Consider the following 20,172-nt stretch of genomic DNA (forward strand, 5'->3'; position numbering starts at 1 on the left):
TGTGTCAGCGCCTTAAGAGAGCAGGTGTAAGAGGAAAACTGCCTTAAAGAGCTGAGGTGGCCTTCAGTAGGTCACAGCTAAGCAGGGAGATCTGGTAGAGAAGGAACCAGAGAAGTAAGTACCCCAACCACGTTCTGCTCCCGATGTCCCGGTGGCCAGGCTCCAGCTGGGCATACAGAAGCATCTTCAGGCGGTCCACCCAGGCTAGGCTCATAGAAGGGGTGGAGCAAAGAAAAATGAAAGCTGGACAGAAGCTGACCAGCACGTCATCCATTCTCAGATAGACCCTCTCATTATTCTGCCTCCTTGCAACTCGTTCATTTTCTTGTGAGTCTTCATAAAGTTTTCACTTATGTAATTTTGCTGAATGTCTATAAGCACCTTTGCATCGTAAGTTCCATGTCCGTGAGGGCATGAACCTTCTTGGATGCGCTCACTGCAGCGTTCCCAGGATCTAGCATATAGTAGATGAAGGAGTGTGAATGCACGAACACATGGGTCAGTCAGAGCCATAGTAACACACATAATTATACACGTACACAGTTCAATTTCAAAGAGAGAAACCCCTCTACAGAATTGGGAAATTCTAGGAAATTTCACATCAAAGTCAATTCACTGAAAACAAAATGCTGCCTAGCATAGAAAATCAAACTCTAACTTCAAAAAAAAAGGGCTTATCTTTTTCTAAGAAGAGAAGAAAAAAATAGTCTTTCTCATTAACCTGCTGCAAAAACACTCTGAGCCAGACTAGATTAACTACCACTGCATTGTGCAAAATGATCTTCCCCAATCCACCCTGAAGATTTAAATAAGGTCAAGTGGAAGTATTCTTCCTTGAACTCTTTGTTCTGTACAAAACCTCAGTAGCCCCCATACCCAACTTTGTGGTTTCAAAAGAAGGAAAGTACAAACAAACCCTAAATTCCTTCCTCCTGCTCTTGGGGTTTTATGCATCTTCCAGAAACATACACTTCTCTGAGCTCTTAGGGTAACATTCATGAGAGATACAGACATAAAACTTTTTAATCAAATTCTATGTAAGTTCATATTACATGATAAGTGTATTTTATAAACAGCTGAATTTGATACCCAAACACAAGCTTCCACATTAGCTTCTCTCTTCTGTGTCCAAAAACATTCACACTTAGATGAGAAGGCAGGGTGCTTTTTCCTTATTGCATTTTATACAATAATTCCAAATACTTAATCTTTCTTTCAGTTCCTCAAATGTGTCCTGTGTCATGCTCTCCCTGGCCACAGGACTTTTGGATTTGCTGCCCCCTTTCCCTGGAAGATGCATCCCTCTTTTCTCCAACCAGTTCTGTAAAACTGGGCTAATATTAAGAACCAGATCATAGAGTGCTGATGAGGAATAATGGAGACGATAACTGAGAGAGTGCATGTACGACAGAAGACAGCACCAGTCACATGATAAGATCTCAAGAAGTGTTATCATCATCATCGATGATTACTTCCAAATTATCCTTTAGCTCTCCAATCAAATATTACTTGCTCCAAGAAGATTTTATGTCCCCCAAATTAGATTGGGTGTCCCCATTATGCTCATTCATGTGATTAGGTACTTTTCCTTTACAGCACTAATTACAATCCATAATTAGGTATGATTCTAATAATCAGAAAAGTAACATATATGTCCTCGCCTAGGCAAAAAGAAAACAAAATCTGGGAGGATTTGTGCAGCAAGCAAATTTGTTGTTCACCATGGTATTTGTCATTTCTAGAAAAATGCTTCATACTCAATGCTCAAAATAGATGTTAAATGAAGAGATGAACAACCTCTCCTCCTTTGACTTTAATGCAATAATTACCACTCCCCTGTATATTTCCTTCATGGTCATTATTTCAAGAGCTCTAAAGATAAATATTTGAGGAAACAGATGCATCAAGAAACCTCATGATCAGAAAATCCAGTTTTCAGAGCCACAGGTGAGCCAGAATGCAAGTATCCCTATCCAATCACATATGGAACTGGATATAATCAGACAATGGCAGGAGGTCTCTGTTATGGATTGAATGTTTGTGCCTTCCCAAAATTCATATGTTGATTCCCTAACACCCAACTCGATGGCATTTGGAAATGGGGCCTTCGGTGGTAATTAAGTTTAGATGAGGTTACAAGGGTGAGTCCTCAGAAGGGAATTGGTGCTCTTAAAAGAAGAGACCAAACAACTTGCTCTCTCTCTGTCTGCCGTGTGAGGCACAGCAAGAAGCAGTCTCATGGAACCCGGGAAGGGAGCTCTCACCAGAGCCCGACCATAGTGGCTGCCTAGTCTTGGCCTTCCCAGCCTCCAGAGCTGTGAGAAATCAATGTCTGATGTTTAGGTCACCCAGTCTATGGTACTTTGTTACAGCAGCCTGAACTGACTAATACAATCTCCTGCCTCCTATGGAGGACAGGAGTAGAGGTGGGGGATTCTCTGCTGCATTCTTGAGGCCCTCAGCCTTAGTAATATAGCTTCCTATGCAGTTGTTAAAGCCAATTGTTGAAACATAGTTCTGAGACAGTGTGTGAAGAAAATGCTTTATGTTCACCACACCATTTCGTCTTCCTGAGCACAAAGAAAGACTACATTTCCCAGCTTCCCCTGTACTTATATTGGGGCCATTTGACTAAGTTCTGGGCAATAGAATGCAGGCAGCAGTGATATATGCCACTCCCAGTCCTGACCCATAGAGTATTCCATGTGCAATTTTCCACACCATTGTCCCTCTCTACAGCCATCTTGGAGACTATAAGGGTTACCTGTCACCCACTAGACTTTGTGTAAGTGAGAAATAAACTCTTATTTTAATAAGTCTCTGATCTTTCAGGGCTAACTTGTTACTGCTGCATATCCTAGTAGCATCCTGACTAATACAAAGAGACAGAGTATAACACTGGGGGGAAAAAATGAGGAAATAAAGAGTTTGAGACCCAACTCTGTCATCAGCTTATGATGTGGCATTGAAAGTCAACTCTCTGGCTCTGAACTGTGTCATCCATGTTACTCAAAAATGAATGGATCACTATGGATGATGGTCCTTGATTTTGCATATTACCTGGAAAATGGATGCAGTACATCATTATATCCATCTCTCCCACTCATATACATGGCTCTAAAAGCAATGGTAAATCACATTGTTTCACTAAAGAATTTGTTAGGTGATAACAAAAATGGATTACATCAAGACTGACCATATGTGCTATGGTTTGGTTAGGACAGTGTCCATTTAGACCTATTGTCCCAGTGTAATTCAGTATAATATTAATAAAAAATTCCCTTAACTTCTTGGAATCCTGGTTTAAGCAATAACTTATAGGGTTAACTAGTTATATCACACATAACAGATAGCAACTCTTACCGGGTATCTCTCTGCCTGTACTGTTGTTTGGCCTCCACGTTTAGACTCCACTATCCCCCACATGTCTTCCCTGGAGCCCATTACTGGATCCTCTGCACCATGCTCAGTAGCTGAGGAGGAGCTCAGAGAAAGATATCAACTGATAAATCCTTTTCACATTTCATTTCTTCAAACTAGTCAAGTGGCTAGCTCCACCCTAACAGCAAAGGAGACAGACAGATCACTGTAGATTTCAAGCTGATCTAGTATGCTTAGAAACAAAAAACTAGTGAGTGAGTCTAAGTTCAAAAAATTGCCTTTGTCTTCTCAATGGGAAAATGACTATGGGTCAGCCTCAGAGCACTATTCTCTGAGAGTGGAATGACACTGTTAAGGGGGGAACTGACCCCTGAATGATAAACTGCACATGAGGGAACTATGAATACTTGGTAGGAAGCCATAGATTTGGGCTTCTCATCATATGGAGCCTGGAAGCTGTGAAATTATATATTGTTGTCAAAGGAGCTTGGGGCTTTTACACCGGAGTGGCTCCTATACCCAGCTGTGTAGTCTCCTACAAGGACAACAACTGTGTTGTGGGGAGGAGAAACTGGCCCTTGGACTGCCAGGAAGACTCCTACTGAAGACACACTTGGTGCCCTCTGGTCTGCTCCACTTACTCTGTTACGCTCTCCTAAGGGAAGTGGACCACTGTTGATTATCTATCCTTGCTATTTAAAGTATGGCCATTGGAGGGACAACATCAGAATTGCCCAGAACTGGTTAGAAATGCACTCAGCCCCATTCTAGACCTACTTAATTAGAATCAACATGTTAACAGATGTCCAAGCAATCCCTATGCATAAATAAAGTTTGAGAAGCACTGGTATAGAGGAACTCAGGACCAGAACCAGTGGACACACAGAATGGGCATAGCAGTGGACTAGCCAATTTCTGCCACTCTTAAGAAGCTCTTACTCATTCTTAGGTCAAATCAATATGCATATATGTATTCTTCTAGTTGTTTCTAGTTTTTACATACAAAATCTTTTTTTAATTGAAGATTAATTGACATACAATATTGAGTTAGTTTCAAGTGTACAGTGAAATTATTCCATATCTATAGACATTATGAAATATTCACCACAATATGTCTAGTTATCATCTGTCACCATACAAAGCTATTACAATATTATTGACTATATTCCTTATTCTGTACATTACATCCCCATCTTATTTATTTTATAACGGGGAGACTGTACTTCTTAATCACCTTCACCTATATATCCTTGTAAATCTTTAATCACTGCATTACTGATGTTCTCCAGAGACTTTGTAAGAAAAATTAGGCCCTTTTATTTTAACCTGCAGTTAATCAATTAGCCCTCAATCCCAATGCAGCAGGTGCAATAACTGCCACAATGTTCTAAACGTATTAACTTTTGGGCTTGACTTCCTTTCCCCCCAAATTCTCACCAAGCTCCATCACATCAAAGCAAGAGAAAGAGGAAAGAGAAGCAAACTATGTGGCCTCAGGAGTGGGGGTCCTGTGGCCCCATGAATTCCAGGGGAGCTGGGCCAGTTTTGTTCAGCCTGGATCCTCCAAGGGACATTCACAGTGAAACCAAGGGCAGGACCTCACGGGAGGAGCTTGCCACCAGGAACACCTTGCCACGCCATGCCTGGGCTCCAATCCTCTAGGACAGAGGTTCATTTCCTAAGGTTTCGCCAAACTGGCAGGTGAGCCCCTTGGACTTCTACCTTCTTCTCTCTCCGTTTCCATGGAGGGTTTTCAGCCTGTCCAAACATCCTTCAGCTGCATTAATGTTCACTGATGTGAGGGCAGAATGGGATGCCCCAGAAAGGGACTTTACAGAGCAAGAAGCAAAGGGCACATTGGACTGGGTCAACCACTCTGTGGAAAGGTTTCAGAGAGAATTTAACTGCATTTCTTATATGCCACATTCCCTGAAAGAGATAGCGAGAAGTAGTACATGGTGTTCAGACAAGGAAATAACAGATTTTCCTGTGGCCTCTCGGAAACTACTTACATTAAAAAAGAAAACAGTATCATATATACTCAGTATGACCCCAAATGTCACTTGTCATCTCCCCTATGGGTTCAGATTATGGGTCATTTCTAGTATCTCTGTACAAAAAGCAGTACATACTCATTATAAACAATTTGGGACAAACAAAAAGTATATGACACACAAAAAAAGAGATCAATATATTTGGTAAATTTGCAGCTGAAAAGTCAGCAGGAGGGAATAGAAGAACCAAAAAAAGGAACAAGGGCTGACGAAGAAAGAAAGAGGGAAAGAGCTTGAGAGGGAAGAAAGGAGGGGATGGACAGATGTCTTTGCTAATTTGCCCAAGGGTGATGGGGGAGGAGTTTGTTGCGTGGATATGTGTCTTGTAGTTTATCTAGCTAGATTAGAGCCCAACACTTCAAGTCAACAAAAGAAAACACTAGATCCTTTCAGAACATAAATCAAGTGCCCACTATGTACCCAGGGGTGTCCTAAGGTGTTTTCAATGTAGTATCAATTGTCAGCCATCCTAAAAGTGAAAATGACTGTTGTCCTATTGCCAATGAAAACAGCTGACTTGGGGGTGATGAAGTAGACCCCCTCCCAAAGGTTTCAAACATGTCCTTTATTATGAGTGCACAACAAATGTTTGTTTTGAGTACAGGGGAGTTGGAGGGGGTTTAAAGTACGTCTGTATTTCCCAGGACATTTCTCTGATCCCTTCTTCAAACATCCTTGCTCCTCTCTGGCTTCGCTGAAGAAAGAAGCATTTGCAGAGAGACGCTCCACTTCGTGTTTTTCCATTTTGTAACCCTGTGAGTTCCCCTCATTGATGATCCCTCTGCGGAGGCTCACACTTCAGTCTGCCAGTACCCCCTGTGCTGGCGCAGCTCCAAGTGTGATGTTCAGAAGGCAGAGTTGGGTTGGGACTTTTTTGTTCTCCTTCCCAGAAAAAACAACCACAAAAAATGAATTGGTGTATTCTGTTGTGGTTCATGTTTTCTTCTCTGCTTGTCCCCTCACACCTGAAAATACGTGGCACTGTAGAGTGAAAGCACCTCCTCAACTTGAAATAGTTTACTCCAGGGATAAACTGAGTTTTACTTCAAAACCAAGACCCACTGAGTTTCAAAATTCGCAGAAATTGGAAAAAAAAATGTTAGCCCACTTTATAGAGAAAAAAAAAGGTCATTTCCTGATTTTGCTAATATGGGGAAATAACACTGTAGGACATCTTTCATTGTCAAAACTACACCCTCAGTAAAGTCCTTAAATCTAGCATAGCCAGAACACAGAGGCTGCATTCTACTTGAAAAAAGTTTGACTAACTTAGAAATGAGCCATTCCTCTCTTCAAAGAGAGCAGATCCTGAACTTCTGAAACGTTTCCAAATTTCAGTCTCTCCCTCCTCGCCCACCACCTCTCCTTATTTTTCCTTTCTTCCAGTGAACATTTGTTCAGCTAACTTTTTGCCCACCAGTTATGGCCCAGGCATTGATCCAAGAAGACACCAGCATCCTTAGACAGCTATGTGCCACAGTTTCTGTCTGCTTCTATTTCAAGACACATGTGTGTGCATCTACGTGAGGCAAAGGCTAGTAGGGAAAGAGATGGGGATCTGGGGGATGGAAGGCAGCAAGGGGGGAAGGGGTTGTGGAGGGCCCAGGTCTGTGATTGCTTTCTGGAAACAGGCTTCTGCTTTGACCTCATTTATAAAAATGTAAAAGCAAACAAACAAAGTACTCTTAAAACAAATGGTGTTTTCCCCAATATGTATTAAAAAGGATTTTTTAGGTAAATGCACAGCTTAAACACCTTATTGGAAGCCCGGTAGGTGTAGACACATGTAAGTTGTTTGCTCCAGGGACATACTGTGTTCCCAAGGCAATGACAGTGTAGCTAGGGAGACGGGCTGGTAGATACCTACCTAGAATATAGGTATTATACTGTGTTCATAGCAGCATGCCTCACAGCCAGGCAGACCAGCGTCACACTGCCAGCTCCATCACTGAATAACAGTGAGACCTTGGAAAAGCCATTTGGCAGCCCCGACCCTTAGTTTTCTTGTCTGCCAAAGAGCAATAATAACACTCATGGGATAAGCAAAAAATTAAGCAAAATCATGAATGTAATGTGCTTGGCATACAGTATGAGCTCACTAAAAGTGATCTGTAATGTGGCTGTAATCTTAAAACTCTTATCCTCATCATTACTGACCAGAGGTAGAAGAGGACTATGAAACCCTACAGAGAAAAGAGGGATATATTTCTTGCTGAAAGTTGGGGATGGAAACTCAGAGCAGAGACAGTACTGAATAGCAACTTACAAAAATGCGTTGAATTGTTGGAGCAGGAGCTGTAAGGAGGGCCTTCGGTGCTGTGAGGAGGATGGTGTCTGCCCAAAACTGGAGCCAGGCAAGGGATGAGCAGGCTCGGGCATCAGAATGAATGGTGTCCCTGTCGGGGAAGGACGGCTAGTGCGATCAGAGGTTGTAAATGAAGCTTAGGGGAAGGCCAGGGGGCCCTGCATGCAAATGTGACCAGGATTCCTCAATCAGGGCAGAGGCTCAAAGATTTTTAACTGGAAGCAGAAGGGAGCGAACTGACACAGTAGAGTTCGGGTGGATTTTTACTCATTAAACCAGTGTAGACGGCAAAGGAGTTGCCTTAAAGAGGCTCCTGTGAGAATGACAGATGAGCCTGAGCTTCCCCACTGTGCACCCAGAAAGCCCTGAATCATCTGTTCTTAAAATCAGTCCCATTGTATTAGAATTACTTATTTAATTGCCCATCTCACTCACCCTATTGTAAATCTCACAAGGTCAGGGATGATGCATGTTGTGTTCATGTTGTATTGACAGCACCTCATGAGTAGTAAACTCTCAAGCACTTAGTGGTTGATGCTCCATAGACCATGTCATCCTGTCTCTCCCCATATGTCTTTCATTGATATGGAAGGACCTTCCTCAGCTTTGTAAAAAGCTCAGTCTCATCTCTCTTTTTTGAGCAACAATGGAGCTGTAAGAACCAGCTAAAAGAAGTTTTCTAATCCTTCAACTGTACTGGGAGTGTCTAGAAGCAGAAAAGTGAAGCTCTTTTTTTTTTTCCTTGAATCTCCCACTTCCCTAGTATTTGTTCATCATGAGCTCTGCATCATTGAAAATCATAAAACTACATTTCTTTTTTAATTATTCCAATATTTTCACCTGTTAAGATCGGCTCTTATTCTAATTCAGTATGATGCCATGCTGTAAATTCATAGATTACTACCATCTACCATTTCAGAATATGTTCTACATTTCAAAGCGCCTATGTAAGCAGCAAAGGATCCACGTCTCCTTTTGAGCTCGTCTGCTTTTCATGATCAAAGAGAGTCATACACCCCAATATGTTTTCTTCTTTGCCCTGGTGATCAGGAAGCTCAGAAGAACACAAGGTGTGTTCAACTACCGAAACTCTCAGCAACCAGAATGTCTTAATCCATTCACGTCACTTTCTACCTTTTTATCTTGGCTCCTACTTTTGTCTTGTTTAGTGGCTTCCGTTCTTATATATCTGTGCATTTTTTTAAGTTGTCTCAAAACTTCCAAGTAGGCAGGAATAACATACAATGTGCATGTGTGTGTGTATTTGTGTATATATTTTTTTCAAACACATACACACATATACCCAGTACTGAAAGCCTCTCTATCTTTTTTTCCCAGATGCCTTCTGCCACGCCACTCTCACAGCTCCCGTGCCCTCTCCAGTAATCTATTCTTTCATGCCCCGAATCAGGGCATCCAGTTCCTCTATCATTTGTGAACCCCAGGAAACTTCTCACCCGAAAGCACAAGTTAGCAGTGTAAACATGAGTGATATTATAGAAGAGTCTTAGGAAACACATTTCTGTTCTTTTCTCTAAATAACTGCCTAGAGTTTCCTTTAATACTTTAAACCAGGGGTCGGCAAACTTTTCCAGTTAAGGGCTAAACAGTAGTATTTTAGACATTGTAAGCTGAGAGGTCTCTGTCACAGCTACCAAAGTCTGCCACTGTAATGTAAATGAAGCCAGAGAGTAAGCGGAAGTGAATGGGCATGGCCGTGTTTCAATAAAACTTTACTTATAAAAATAGGTGACAGGCCAGATGGGGCCCATAACGGTACTTGGTTGACCTTGCTTTAAACCCTCCCCACACAGTATCTGTCAGCACTGGTTCCTCTCAGTGAAGTGTCCCTATGGACAACTCCAATTCCAATCTATCCAGTTAGCCCCAGCAAAACAGAGGGAGCCCTCCAGGTAATGGGACAGGACCCCCACCCCCAAACCTCTGGCAAGGAGGAAGTTTCATTGCTCTTTTTATTGCTTGAAAATACTCTTTGCTCCTTTTATCACATACACCAATAGTTTTTAAAAATATTTCTTTCTACCCCATATGGTGATCAACATGAGAAAACTTTACATATTACAAACATATCTCTATCTGCATAAGCAATAGTATTTTTACAGCCTATAGCTGTATTTGAGGTTAGAAAGAAGGCTCAATCAAGAGACAGAAAAATGAGCCTTCATGCCAACATTTCTAGCTACATGACCCTGGACACTATCTTTCTATGCCTCAGTTTTCTCATCTGCACAATGGGGGTAAGCATTTACCTGCCCAAAGGCCAGAGTCTGGACCAGATGTTCTTTCTGGAAGTTAGGTTATTTCCCTAAACCAATGATTTCCAAATGGTTTCAGGAATCAGAATTCCCTGGGGTGCTTATTAAAACACAGATTGCTGGACCCCAGCCTGAGTTTCTGTTTTCAGTAGGTCTTGCGGGGGGGCCCGGTGGGGATGCTGAGGATTAACAGTGTCACCAAGTTCTGCTACTGCTGGTCCAGCAACCGCACTTTGGGAAGCACTTGTCTGCCTGCATGTTACAGATCTCATAGTCCCTTATATGGGGAAGCCGTGGTGGTGGGGAGGGGGTCCCACAGCTGGTTCCGCTTCTGTTTTTCAAAATGGGGTTTCTTCTTAAAGGGATGATAGATTAGTTCTGTTTGTCCACTGAGTCTCAGACACTGCAGCCACACCCCAGCAACTAATTAGAAGCTGACAGGAGGCTGCTGGTGACGCCCATGGGGCCAAGCTGGAACGTAAAGGCCAATAGGGGGCCAGGAGGACAGGGAAATGGGGGACCATTGAGAAGCGAGACAAATATGCCATCACTCAATTCCTTTGTTTAAGCCTATCTTCTAGAACTTTCGCTTTCCATAAACACAAAGTCAACACAAGCATTGGCTGAGAGTTGATCCTGTGGAGGCCCAACCCCCAGTAATGTAGGGTGGGAGGCAAGGACTCGGCGGGAGGCTGGAAAAGTGCGACCACCCTCAGGAACTCTCCATCTTATGGGGAGGTGTGTGAGCACAGGGGACTTTTAAGCTTGTTTCCACCCTTCCCCATGTGAACTCTCTCAAGCTATTTCTATTTTTTGTGTCTCAGTTTCCTGATTTGAGGAATGTGGGTTTTGAGCTAAGTCACAAGTTTTCAAATTTTGTTTCATCTTGGAGAGGTCCCAGGCCATTAAAAGGTAAATGTGTAGGCAGGACTCAGCCATTCTCTTTGTCCTGCCTCCGCTCAGACCGAGAAGCTCCGCTTTCTTACATTTTTACACTTACTGTATAGTTCTGCTTCCAGGAAGGATTTGACAATCACTCAACAAGAAACCCTGTCAAAGCTTTTTCCATTTGGACATTGGGTGGCTGGATCAGGGGGAGAAAGAGGCTAGTTAGCTCTAGGAGTGGGGCTGCTAGGTTGGATGGTCCAGATTCAGAAGCAGCTTGACAGCAGAGAGTTTAGGCCTACGGGAATGGGAATGGGGAGCCACTGAAAGTTTGAGTGTGGGGGAGTGCCACAGGGAGAGGAGGGGAACAGGGCCCACAAGCTAGGCGAGAGGCAAACTGATCTGAAAATCTCAACTGCTCAGAATGTTCTGAGTAAAAACAAGGGGTGATTTTTCCCCCTTGTCAGCCTTCCTTCCCAGGACATTGTACTGTATGCAAAACGTATAACTGTAAGACAAACATTTTTTTCCACTGCCCTTCTCAGCCCCACGGGTCTTCAGGAAGACCTGCACTTGAAGCAAAGCCTTTTTATTTTTCAACACCCACAGCTTCCATTCCACAATCAGAAGTTTTCCACTTTCATCAAAGAGACCAAAGAAAGAAGCAGAGGGAGCAGCCTGTTCTCAGCAGCTCTGGGCAGATGACAGAGCCCCAAGCTACCCACTCACTGCCCGAGCCACAATAGGACACAGCCTTCTCCCCATATCAGTGAGGCACATGCCCCAAAAACCGCTGGCTTGCTTCATTCCCACCTCAATTACCAGATCAAATGAATGTGTGCACCCACTTCTTCCAAAACCAAGCCCGGCTTGGGTCAAGGAGGCCTGGCTTCCTTGACTGTGAAATGGGTATACTTGTTACCACTCTATTTAGCCCAAGAAAACAATTTACCTCTTGATAGCTCTTCCATCTCCAGGATCTATGATTTTATGGATTCACTGGGAAGGAACATCCAGACCACTTCCTAGAGTCTGACCCACCTCGGTTGATACTCAGCAGTTTGGGATCTCCGCAAAGGGGGCAGTGGTAATAATCCAACCTTGGCTTTGGACACAGGACATTTCCTTAGGGGCATCCAGGACTTCTGCTGGCTCTCAGATATACACTGCAGCCAAAAAGTGAGCATACAGTGGGGTGGGGTGTGCTACAAAGATTTGGGTACTTCCAAATGAAGTTTTCAAAGAGCTACATCCGGAGGCACCAGCTATGCAATGATTCACATTGTAAATGGTATTTTGAAATGGAGATTATTCGTAACCACAGATGTGACCAGCTCTGTCTCCCAGGGAATCGTCTATTATATCTATCTAAATTCCAGGCTCTGCCCAAGGGACCGCTTAGGGTGTTTAACCGGAATGGTCCTGCACTACCGCCAAGTCTATTCCCATTCATGAAGTGCTCTTGCATCACTATCATTTAATCTTCATGGTGGCTGTCAAGGCAGAAAGAGAAAAGGAGGGGCAGAAAGGATTTGTCCCAGGACTCATGGCCATTAAGGGGTAGGCTGAGACCGGACCTCAGGCTTTCAGCGTTCACTGCATCCATGAACAACATGGCTTTGAACTCCATGAGTCCACTTAAAAGCAGATTTTTTTCTATAAATACTATACAGTATTGTGAATGTATTTCTCTTCCTTATGATTTTCTTAATAACATTTTCTTTTCTGCAGCTTACTTTATTGTAAGAATACAGTCTATAATACCTATAACCTAGAAAAGCAGTGCTAATCAACAGCTTATGTTGTCAGTAAAGCTTCCAGCCAACTGTAAGCTATTCGCAGTAAAGTTTTTGGGGAGTCAGAGTTGTCTGTGGATTTTCAGCTGCACCAGGGATGCGTGCCTGTAGCTCCTGCATTGTTCAAGGGTCAACTGTATTTCATTGATCAATATTTGTGACTTTGGTTGAGACAGTTTTATTCTCTCTGATCCTCAATTTTCCCAAATGTGAAATATAAATAGTACTGTCTCAGAGGGCTGAGGCGAGGGGGAAGTGAGGCAATGTGTAAAGCTCCTAGCACAGTGCCTGACAAGCAGAGGTTCAACTGCAGAGGTGCATGAATTGTGCATGCACCACAATTCACAAATACGCAGTAAGCACACACACACGCCACATACACATACCACTCACCTGCCAGGCACAGCCAGCATGGGCACATGCCACGCAGAACGCCCCCCCTCGCCCCGCCCCACATTGTGCACCGTACCACTTCCCCACCCCACCCCCACTGCCCGTCCCTTCCCCTTTTCGTGAGTTTTATGGCAGGCCCAAGTTTATCTGCAAGTTTAACAGATCCCAATGTACTCTGTGGGAATTTTTTGTTCAAAAGAGCAGTGTTTCTGGGTCCAGCTCACCCACAGTATCTTGGAGCCTGTCCCCAAATTTCATACTGCCGCAAACTTATCCCCCTTTGAACAAATCACCACACTTGTGTGCTTTTCCTTCCCAGATGTCTGGTAGCATTTCCAGTTTTCAATAGATGTCAATATCAGCCTGAATCCTTTTGAGTCACTCCACAGCAGTCTAAGGAATCCAGCCTCCCGGAAGCCCCACAAAGACGTTTTCTGACGAGGTCTTCAGAGACACAGGCCTGCTTAGGAGAATGTGCAGCTTCTAGAGCAGGAAGGCTTTTTGTGGCTGAATCTAAACAAAACAGAAGTTGCTCTGTGCGCACACACACACACACACACCCCAGAACAGGGAAACCGTCATTTTCCTACTCGCCCTCTGAATTCAACCACCTTCGCTGTTGCTAGTTTCTCTGCACTCAGATTAATCCCTGGCGATGAAAAATGAGCCTCTCCCCCACCCTTGCTGCCGCCTTTCGCCTTACGCCCCCAGAGAAGAGTTTCTTCGTGTGGCAGCCGGTGAAGGTTTTTTTCCAAGTCACATGATCCAGGATGCAGGGGGAGAATCCTTCTTGGAACAGAGATGGGCCCAGAACCGAATCAGATGAGGAGAGATAAGGTGTGATGTGGGGAAGACTATATAAGAATGGACCCAGGGCTGCAGCAAACACCCAACCGAGTGGCCCCTTCTCAGGACGCCATGCATGTGCCAGCTGGCTCCGTGGCCAGCCACTTGGGAACCACCAGCCGCAGTTACTTCTGTTTCACCACGGCCACGTTGGCTCTGTGTCTCATCTTTGCTGTGGCAACCATCATGGTGTTGGTAGTTCAGAAGACGGTAAGTGGGTGTCTGTTTCTCGCCTTTCCTTTCTGATTTATATTCCGTTCTCCCCAGAGAGACAGCGTTGGGAATCAACTAATAAATCAGTGGAGAGGAGGGGAAAGGGCATATATCATGCAGAGAAAGGGAGAAAATAAATAGGAACTTAACTCTGAAATAATTTGGCTTCTGGAGAGAAAAGCTTGTTGAGCCATCATCTCAAAACTTTCCAGACTCACATGAGCCATAGGAAAGCAGACAGCTATTAACCATGAGAAACTAACATCTCAGTCTCACTGAGCCAGAGATTTGTCTTAAGGAGGGAAGCAATAAGGAAACTTGAGAACAGATTTTCACAACCTGTCTTCAAAACCTTCAGACCAGGTTCCAAGGTTCTGTATTCTCAGTCCAAATGTTCCTGAGATTTCTGAGGCCTCACCCATTGCCAAGAGCCAGTTGCAGAGGCCCAGGTCTTCAGGGGAAAGGGGCAGGAGAGAAAACCAGGGCTCCCCAGACCCTGGGCATTTCAGTGTTAAAACCCACAAGACAAATTGAAAGCTACCTCCCCAGCCACTGCTTTGAAGAGCGTAGGGGTGTCACAAGAAACAGAGCACAGAGGCAGAACACAGAAACATTTTTAACACCTGTTCCCTTTGAGGCCGCTCCAAACACCAAAACTACGGGCCACTATGGGTTCACACTGTAGACTCAGACCGTCGCAGGAAATCTACTTTGTTTGAAGTAAATGATAAGATTTGTTGCAAAAATCAAATTGATGAAGGAGGATGCCTCTTTGTATTTTAGGAAATAGGTGTTTATAGAGAATCGACTCAATATGTATTTTATGGAAAAGATTGTATTGATAGTATATAATGCTCGTGAATTATTAAACGACATGATTAATTATTAAGTAATTATTAATGTTAAGTAAATTAATTATTTAATGAAGTTTGTTATTCATTTTGATAATTCATACTCTGTACCCCCGACCCCCGCCTAAGTGAGAGCATTTCTGTTTATTCCTTCCTACCTCCCATTTTTCATGGTATTACAATCCCGCAGAATTTGTTCTGGTTTTCCTTCTGCTGTCTTAGGATGGATGCTCTGTCACTTATAGGTTGGTAAAAAGAACTAGGCTTTAGAAGGCTTTGGTATCTGTTTCTCGAGTGTCATCAAGCTTTGAAATTTACAGTCAGCTTTGAGGCCCACATGTCCATAAACATGAAAGATCACAGCATTGCTAACATTTGATTTATATAGTAGAATTTATGACCCTCATCATTTAATGGGCTCATCTACATCTTCTAAGAATAATACTCCTGAAAACATTCTAGGGCACTTTCTTTTCTGTAAAGTCTCTGTAATTTTTGTAATTCTAATTTGAAGGAAACCAAAGCTGTGTCATTCTATAGCACAGGCCAAAAAAAAAGAAATTGAAGTGGCTTTAAGAAGTTCTTAAGTTATAAGGTTGCAGCCAGAACTGCAAAGAAAGAAAGATGGGTGATGGGGTGGGGAGGGTAGATACATAAAGCTAGAGAGAGTAGGGTAGCACTACCAGGGTAGTCCCTATGCAAATCTCACTTTTACTGAATGGATCTTTTCCATGAAAGAACTGGAGTGGATCTTTCTGCTTTGTGTTTATAAATGTGGAAAATGAGGAACAGAAAGGGGATAGAGCTTGAACTAAATCATCCTGAGAAAGCGGTAGAGTCATGACTGCTTGGTTCGTTAATGAGCAAAGCATTCCCTTTGCCTTAGAAGCCTTAGAAGCACTAAGAAGCTTTGTCTTCTTGTGCATCCATTTCCTTGACTTGCCCATCATGTCTGGGTATGAAGAGATTCACTTCACAAGCTGATTGTATGGTTTGGTGTGCTGTGATTCCTTAGCCTGAGAAATACTAGTTACTTGCTTAAAAGCTAAGGCCTGTGACATTAAGTGTTAAGTGTTTTACACATATCATGTCCAACAAATTAGTCAGATAGTCACTGTCGTGAGAGCTAACAAGAACTTGAGTAATCAAGGAAGGCTTCCTGCAGGAAGAAAGAATATGGGCTGACTTCAGGACAGGTAGAACTTAGACAACTGAAGGGACCCCAACAGGACCCCTGGTAAAGAAGTCAATGGGAGAGACACAAGGAACTTAAATGCACATTCCAATTATTAAAACATGGGATGAACTGATGGCTACATAGCACTCTAGGCATGAGTTTGGATGGGGGTGGCGGTGGAGAGCCGAGAGAATGCTTTCACTGGCCTCAGGAGTCCCAGTTCTAGGTAAGAAGGCACATGTACAGACAAAACTTGAAACATAAATGGCAAGACATATAGTAAGTGATGGTGGGTAAGCCCGTGGGGCTACCATGAGACTGTAAGTTAAGGAGACAGAGTATTTTCCCAGGTTTACGAAAAACTCCAAGATACTGGAGTCTCCTATTTGCTGAACAGATGTATACCACTCAAAACAGGCGGCGAGGAGGAGTCAGAGGAGAGGGCACCCCTGGCCAGGGGAATATGGAGAAGAGAAGATGCAGGGATCGTAGGAAAATCAACAAAGACTGCCTGGAGATTTGGCCTGAAGGTCAAACAACTCCAAGGTCAAACTCCTTAGGAGAGACAAAGAAGGACTTCGGGTTTCAATCTCAAATATTTATTGAGCACCTACTATGTGCAGGACTTTGTTCTAAGCAGTGGGGATATAGCCTTAAACAAAGTCAGCAAAATTCCCACTCTTGTGCTGCTGATGGAACTTAGTGTCTAGTGATTTCTTTAAAGACTGTGGTGCTTATATTTTGTATTATTAACATTGAAATCAGTAGGTTTACTGTAAATTACTCAGATGGTTGAAGAAAAGTAAACAGTAAACAAAGGAAAAGAAAGTGTGAAAACGTCTCATACCCTCCCCATTTAACCACCAATCTCTCTTCCCTGGGATAACCACCATTAACAGATTCTTCTGTATCCTTCCAAAAATCTGTGAAACTACAAATATGTAGTGCACACATGTCATTTGTCTTAGAGATCTTTTCATGTCAATGCGTGGAAGTTCATCCCATTCTTTTGAATTTCTTTATCTTCTATTATATGCATATTACAATAACACAATATTCTACTATACTACTATTTCACAATTTATTTTACCTGTGCCTCATGCAGGACATTTGTGGTTTTCTCTAGAAGTTTTGCCTGCTGTGCACATCTGCAAGTATATCTGCGGGATATATTCCTAGTGGTGGGAATAGAATGTATAATTGCACTTAAGTAAATATTGTCAATCAGCATCCAAAAAGATTGTGGCAATAGACTCTTGAGGAACTCAAAGTCCTATCAACAAAGAGACACCTCTTCACATCCATGCAGAAGGAAAGATACTTGATTTATTTTTGAATAAGCACAACAGAGGACACATGTATACATCAGGATGAAATTTACACAATTTATATAGCAAAACAAAGGCAAAGCAATAACATTTCCCTTATCTCCTCCGGAGACAAAAAAAGAAATCATGTAAGGAGATACGCTGCAAGCTTGACACCAGAAGTGTTTTATTTTTATTCCAAAATATTAGAGCAAAGGCTCAGAGTCATTAGCTTTTCAAGGAGACCCTTTCTAGACAGAAGGGAAAGCAGCTGCCTACTTTCCCTCTATAAGAAAGAAAATTTCTTAAACATTTTTTTCCTTGCAGTGCCACTCTATCTCCCCACCAAGAGCGTAGCTGAGCACCTGTTTGGAGAACAGTAATTGCAGGTGGTGGTATGATTTTTCTGGTTTGCTTTTAAGTGCAGATAAAATATAGGGGAGAGTTGAGCTGCCCTGTGATGCTTCCTTCTACCCAAGTTATTCTCTCCAATGCATTCGATTTATCAATCCAAAAAATCCACTGATAATCATCTTAGAGGTAAGCCCTGTGCTGGGCTGGGCTGGGAAGACCCAGTAGGCTTGTAGGAAAATCAACAAAGATTGCCTGAGCAGGATTTCTGTTTTCTGGTAGTTCTCTAACTTGGGGAGATGAGGCCCCAACTCCCTGAGATTGTGCTTGGGGCAGAATGGCACATACTGCCATAGACCAGAGGAGAGGAAGACAATTTCTGCTTGGAATGGAGTTGGTGGGGGCTGCATGTTGCAGAAGAGCTAGAATGGAACCCGAGCCACAAATTAGAAGGATCATATCTCATGCCCAAAGCTTTATTTTGAGAAATTTCAAACCTACAGAAAAGTAGAATGATAAATGCCCATATAACCTTTCACCTAAATCCACCAAGTGTTAACGTTTTGCCTATTTGTGCTCTTTCTTTATATATATAAAAGTAAGCTGCCAGCAGCGTGACCTTCCACCTGCATGTTTCACCACCATCTCCCATATAACAGTAATGACACTGTCATAGCCGAAAGTTCATGTGAATTCAATAATACCATCTAATGATAAAATAAGGCCCATACTTCAATATTCCCATTTGTCCAAAAATATCTGCTAATCTGTTGTGCTTTGGTTTGTCACGGGATCCAGAATCCACTCAGGTCACACCCCGATTTGGTTCTGTCTACTTTAATCTAGGCTATTACTTCTTTCAACACCCAGGGCGGTCTTGGCAACTAGCTAGGAAGGCAGAATCTCAGGCCCCATTCTAGACCCACTGAATCAAAATCTGCATTTTAACAGGTTTCCCAGGTGATCGGTAAACACACTGAAGTTTGAGAAGCAATAATGAGCCATCTCCCCTGCCCTTTGTTGTTTGGTTTCCATGGTAATTCTCCTAAGGGTTCAGGGCAGCTCTGCTGTAGTATATAACTCACGTGCTGGATTCGGCTTAGTGTTCACTCGTGATCATATTCAGATGAAACTTTTGTGGCAAGCAGAATACATAGGTAATGTCAGGTTGGCCCATTGCTGGGGAGATGTTGAGTCACCCGATTCAGGTGGTGGCCACCGGCTCTCTCTTCCATGAAAACACTTTTTCTCTCTTATTAGTAAGTCGTCTATGGGGTAATACTCTGAAAATACATGCATGTCCTTCCCCCCTGGTCTTGGCTTCGTTCCTTGATGGTCCTTGTCTGAGTCAGCTGACATGCTGAGGGTGGAAAAATGATGCTTACCTAATTCTACCGTTCCTTCCACATTCGTTAACTGGCTTTCTTCAGCGGAGAAGAGCTCCCCGTTGGAAGGAAGGCGGTGGGCAGTGGTGGGCAGGGCATGCCAGGCGAGGTAAAAGAGGGAGTAGAGCACAGCACAGAGGAAGGCCAGTCCAGGTGTGAGAGAGAACAGGCGAGGCTGGGACAGAGGTCAGCCCAGACTCCACAGGGAGCAGCAGGAAGGGTGAGGAGGTAAGAAGTATCCGTAGGGGAAGGTGAGAGGGTAGAAGGCCACCCCGTAGGCTGACTGGGAGGGAGAGTTCCTCAGCGCATACACGAGCCCAGCTGCACACTCAGCCTCCTGTAGCCGCTCCCCGTTCCCAGGTGTTCTGACTGCTTGTTGACTAATGTTCTTTAAGCCCTTACTATTCAAAGTGCGGTCCATGGTCCAGGAGCCCTGGCATCATTGGAAAGTTTATTAGAAATGCAAAACCTAAGGACCCATCCCAGACCTACTGAGTCAGAACCAGCAGTTTAACAAGGTCCCCAGAGGATGGAGCACTGCTTTGAGCCACTACTGTCCAGTTCCCACCGCCACTAACCACACCAAAACCAAGGCTGTCCATACAAATCATCTTTCCCCTGAGGATTTTCTATGACCTCCATCCACTTTCTCATGGAGTCTCAGGAGAATGTTCTGCCCTGCCCTGGAGAGGCAGCACAGATGGCATTGAAGAGCTTTGCCTTCCCAATCAACACACCTGATTTTGAATCCTTTCCCTGCTATTTGCCACCTGTAGGACCCTCTGTAATCATTAAGTCATTATCCTAAGTCTTAGTCAAATGCTAACTCTTGGAGGAAAGAGCAAATAAAATAATGCTTATAAAGCATTTAGCCCTGGGGGATTAAGCACCCCCATTAAGTTAGCTTGAAAATAAGAGAGACATTTCTGACAGAGATCTCTGTAGCCTGCCT

General features: G+C 43.4%; 1 protein-coding gene across 1 annotated transcript in view; it reads left to right on the plus strand.

Moving 5' to 3' along the window:
- Positions 1-13,656: 13,656 nt before the first annotated feature.
- TNFSF8 (TNF superfamily member 8) overlaps positions 13,657-20,172 on the plus strand; it is a 53,903-nt gene continuing 47,387 nt past the window's right edge. Inside the window, exon 1 of the mRNA XM_037027275.2 lies at positions 13,657-14,146. Within this exon, the coding sequence (XP_036883170.1) occupies positions 13,955-14,146 (192 nt within the window). The 5' untranslated portion in view covers positions 13,657-13,954. The remainder of the gene's footprint in view (positions 14,147-20,172) is intronic.

Source organism: Manis javanica, chromosome 2 (assembly GCF_040802235.1).
Source record: "Manis javanica isolate MJ-LG chromosome 2, MJ_LKY, whole genome shotgun sequence".
Taxonomy (NCBI): domain Eukaryota; kingdom Metazoa; phylum Chordata; class Mammalia; order Pholidota; family Manidae; genus Manis; species Manis javanica.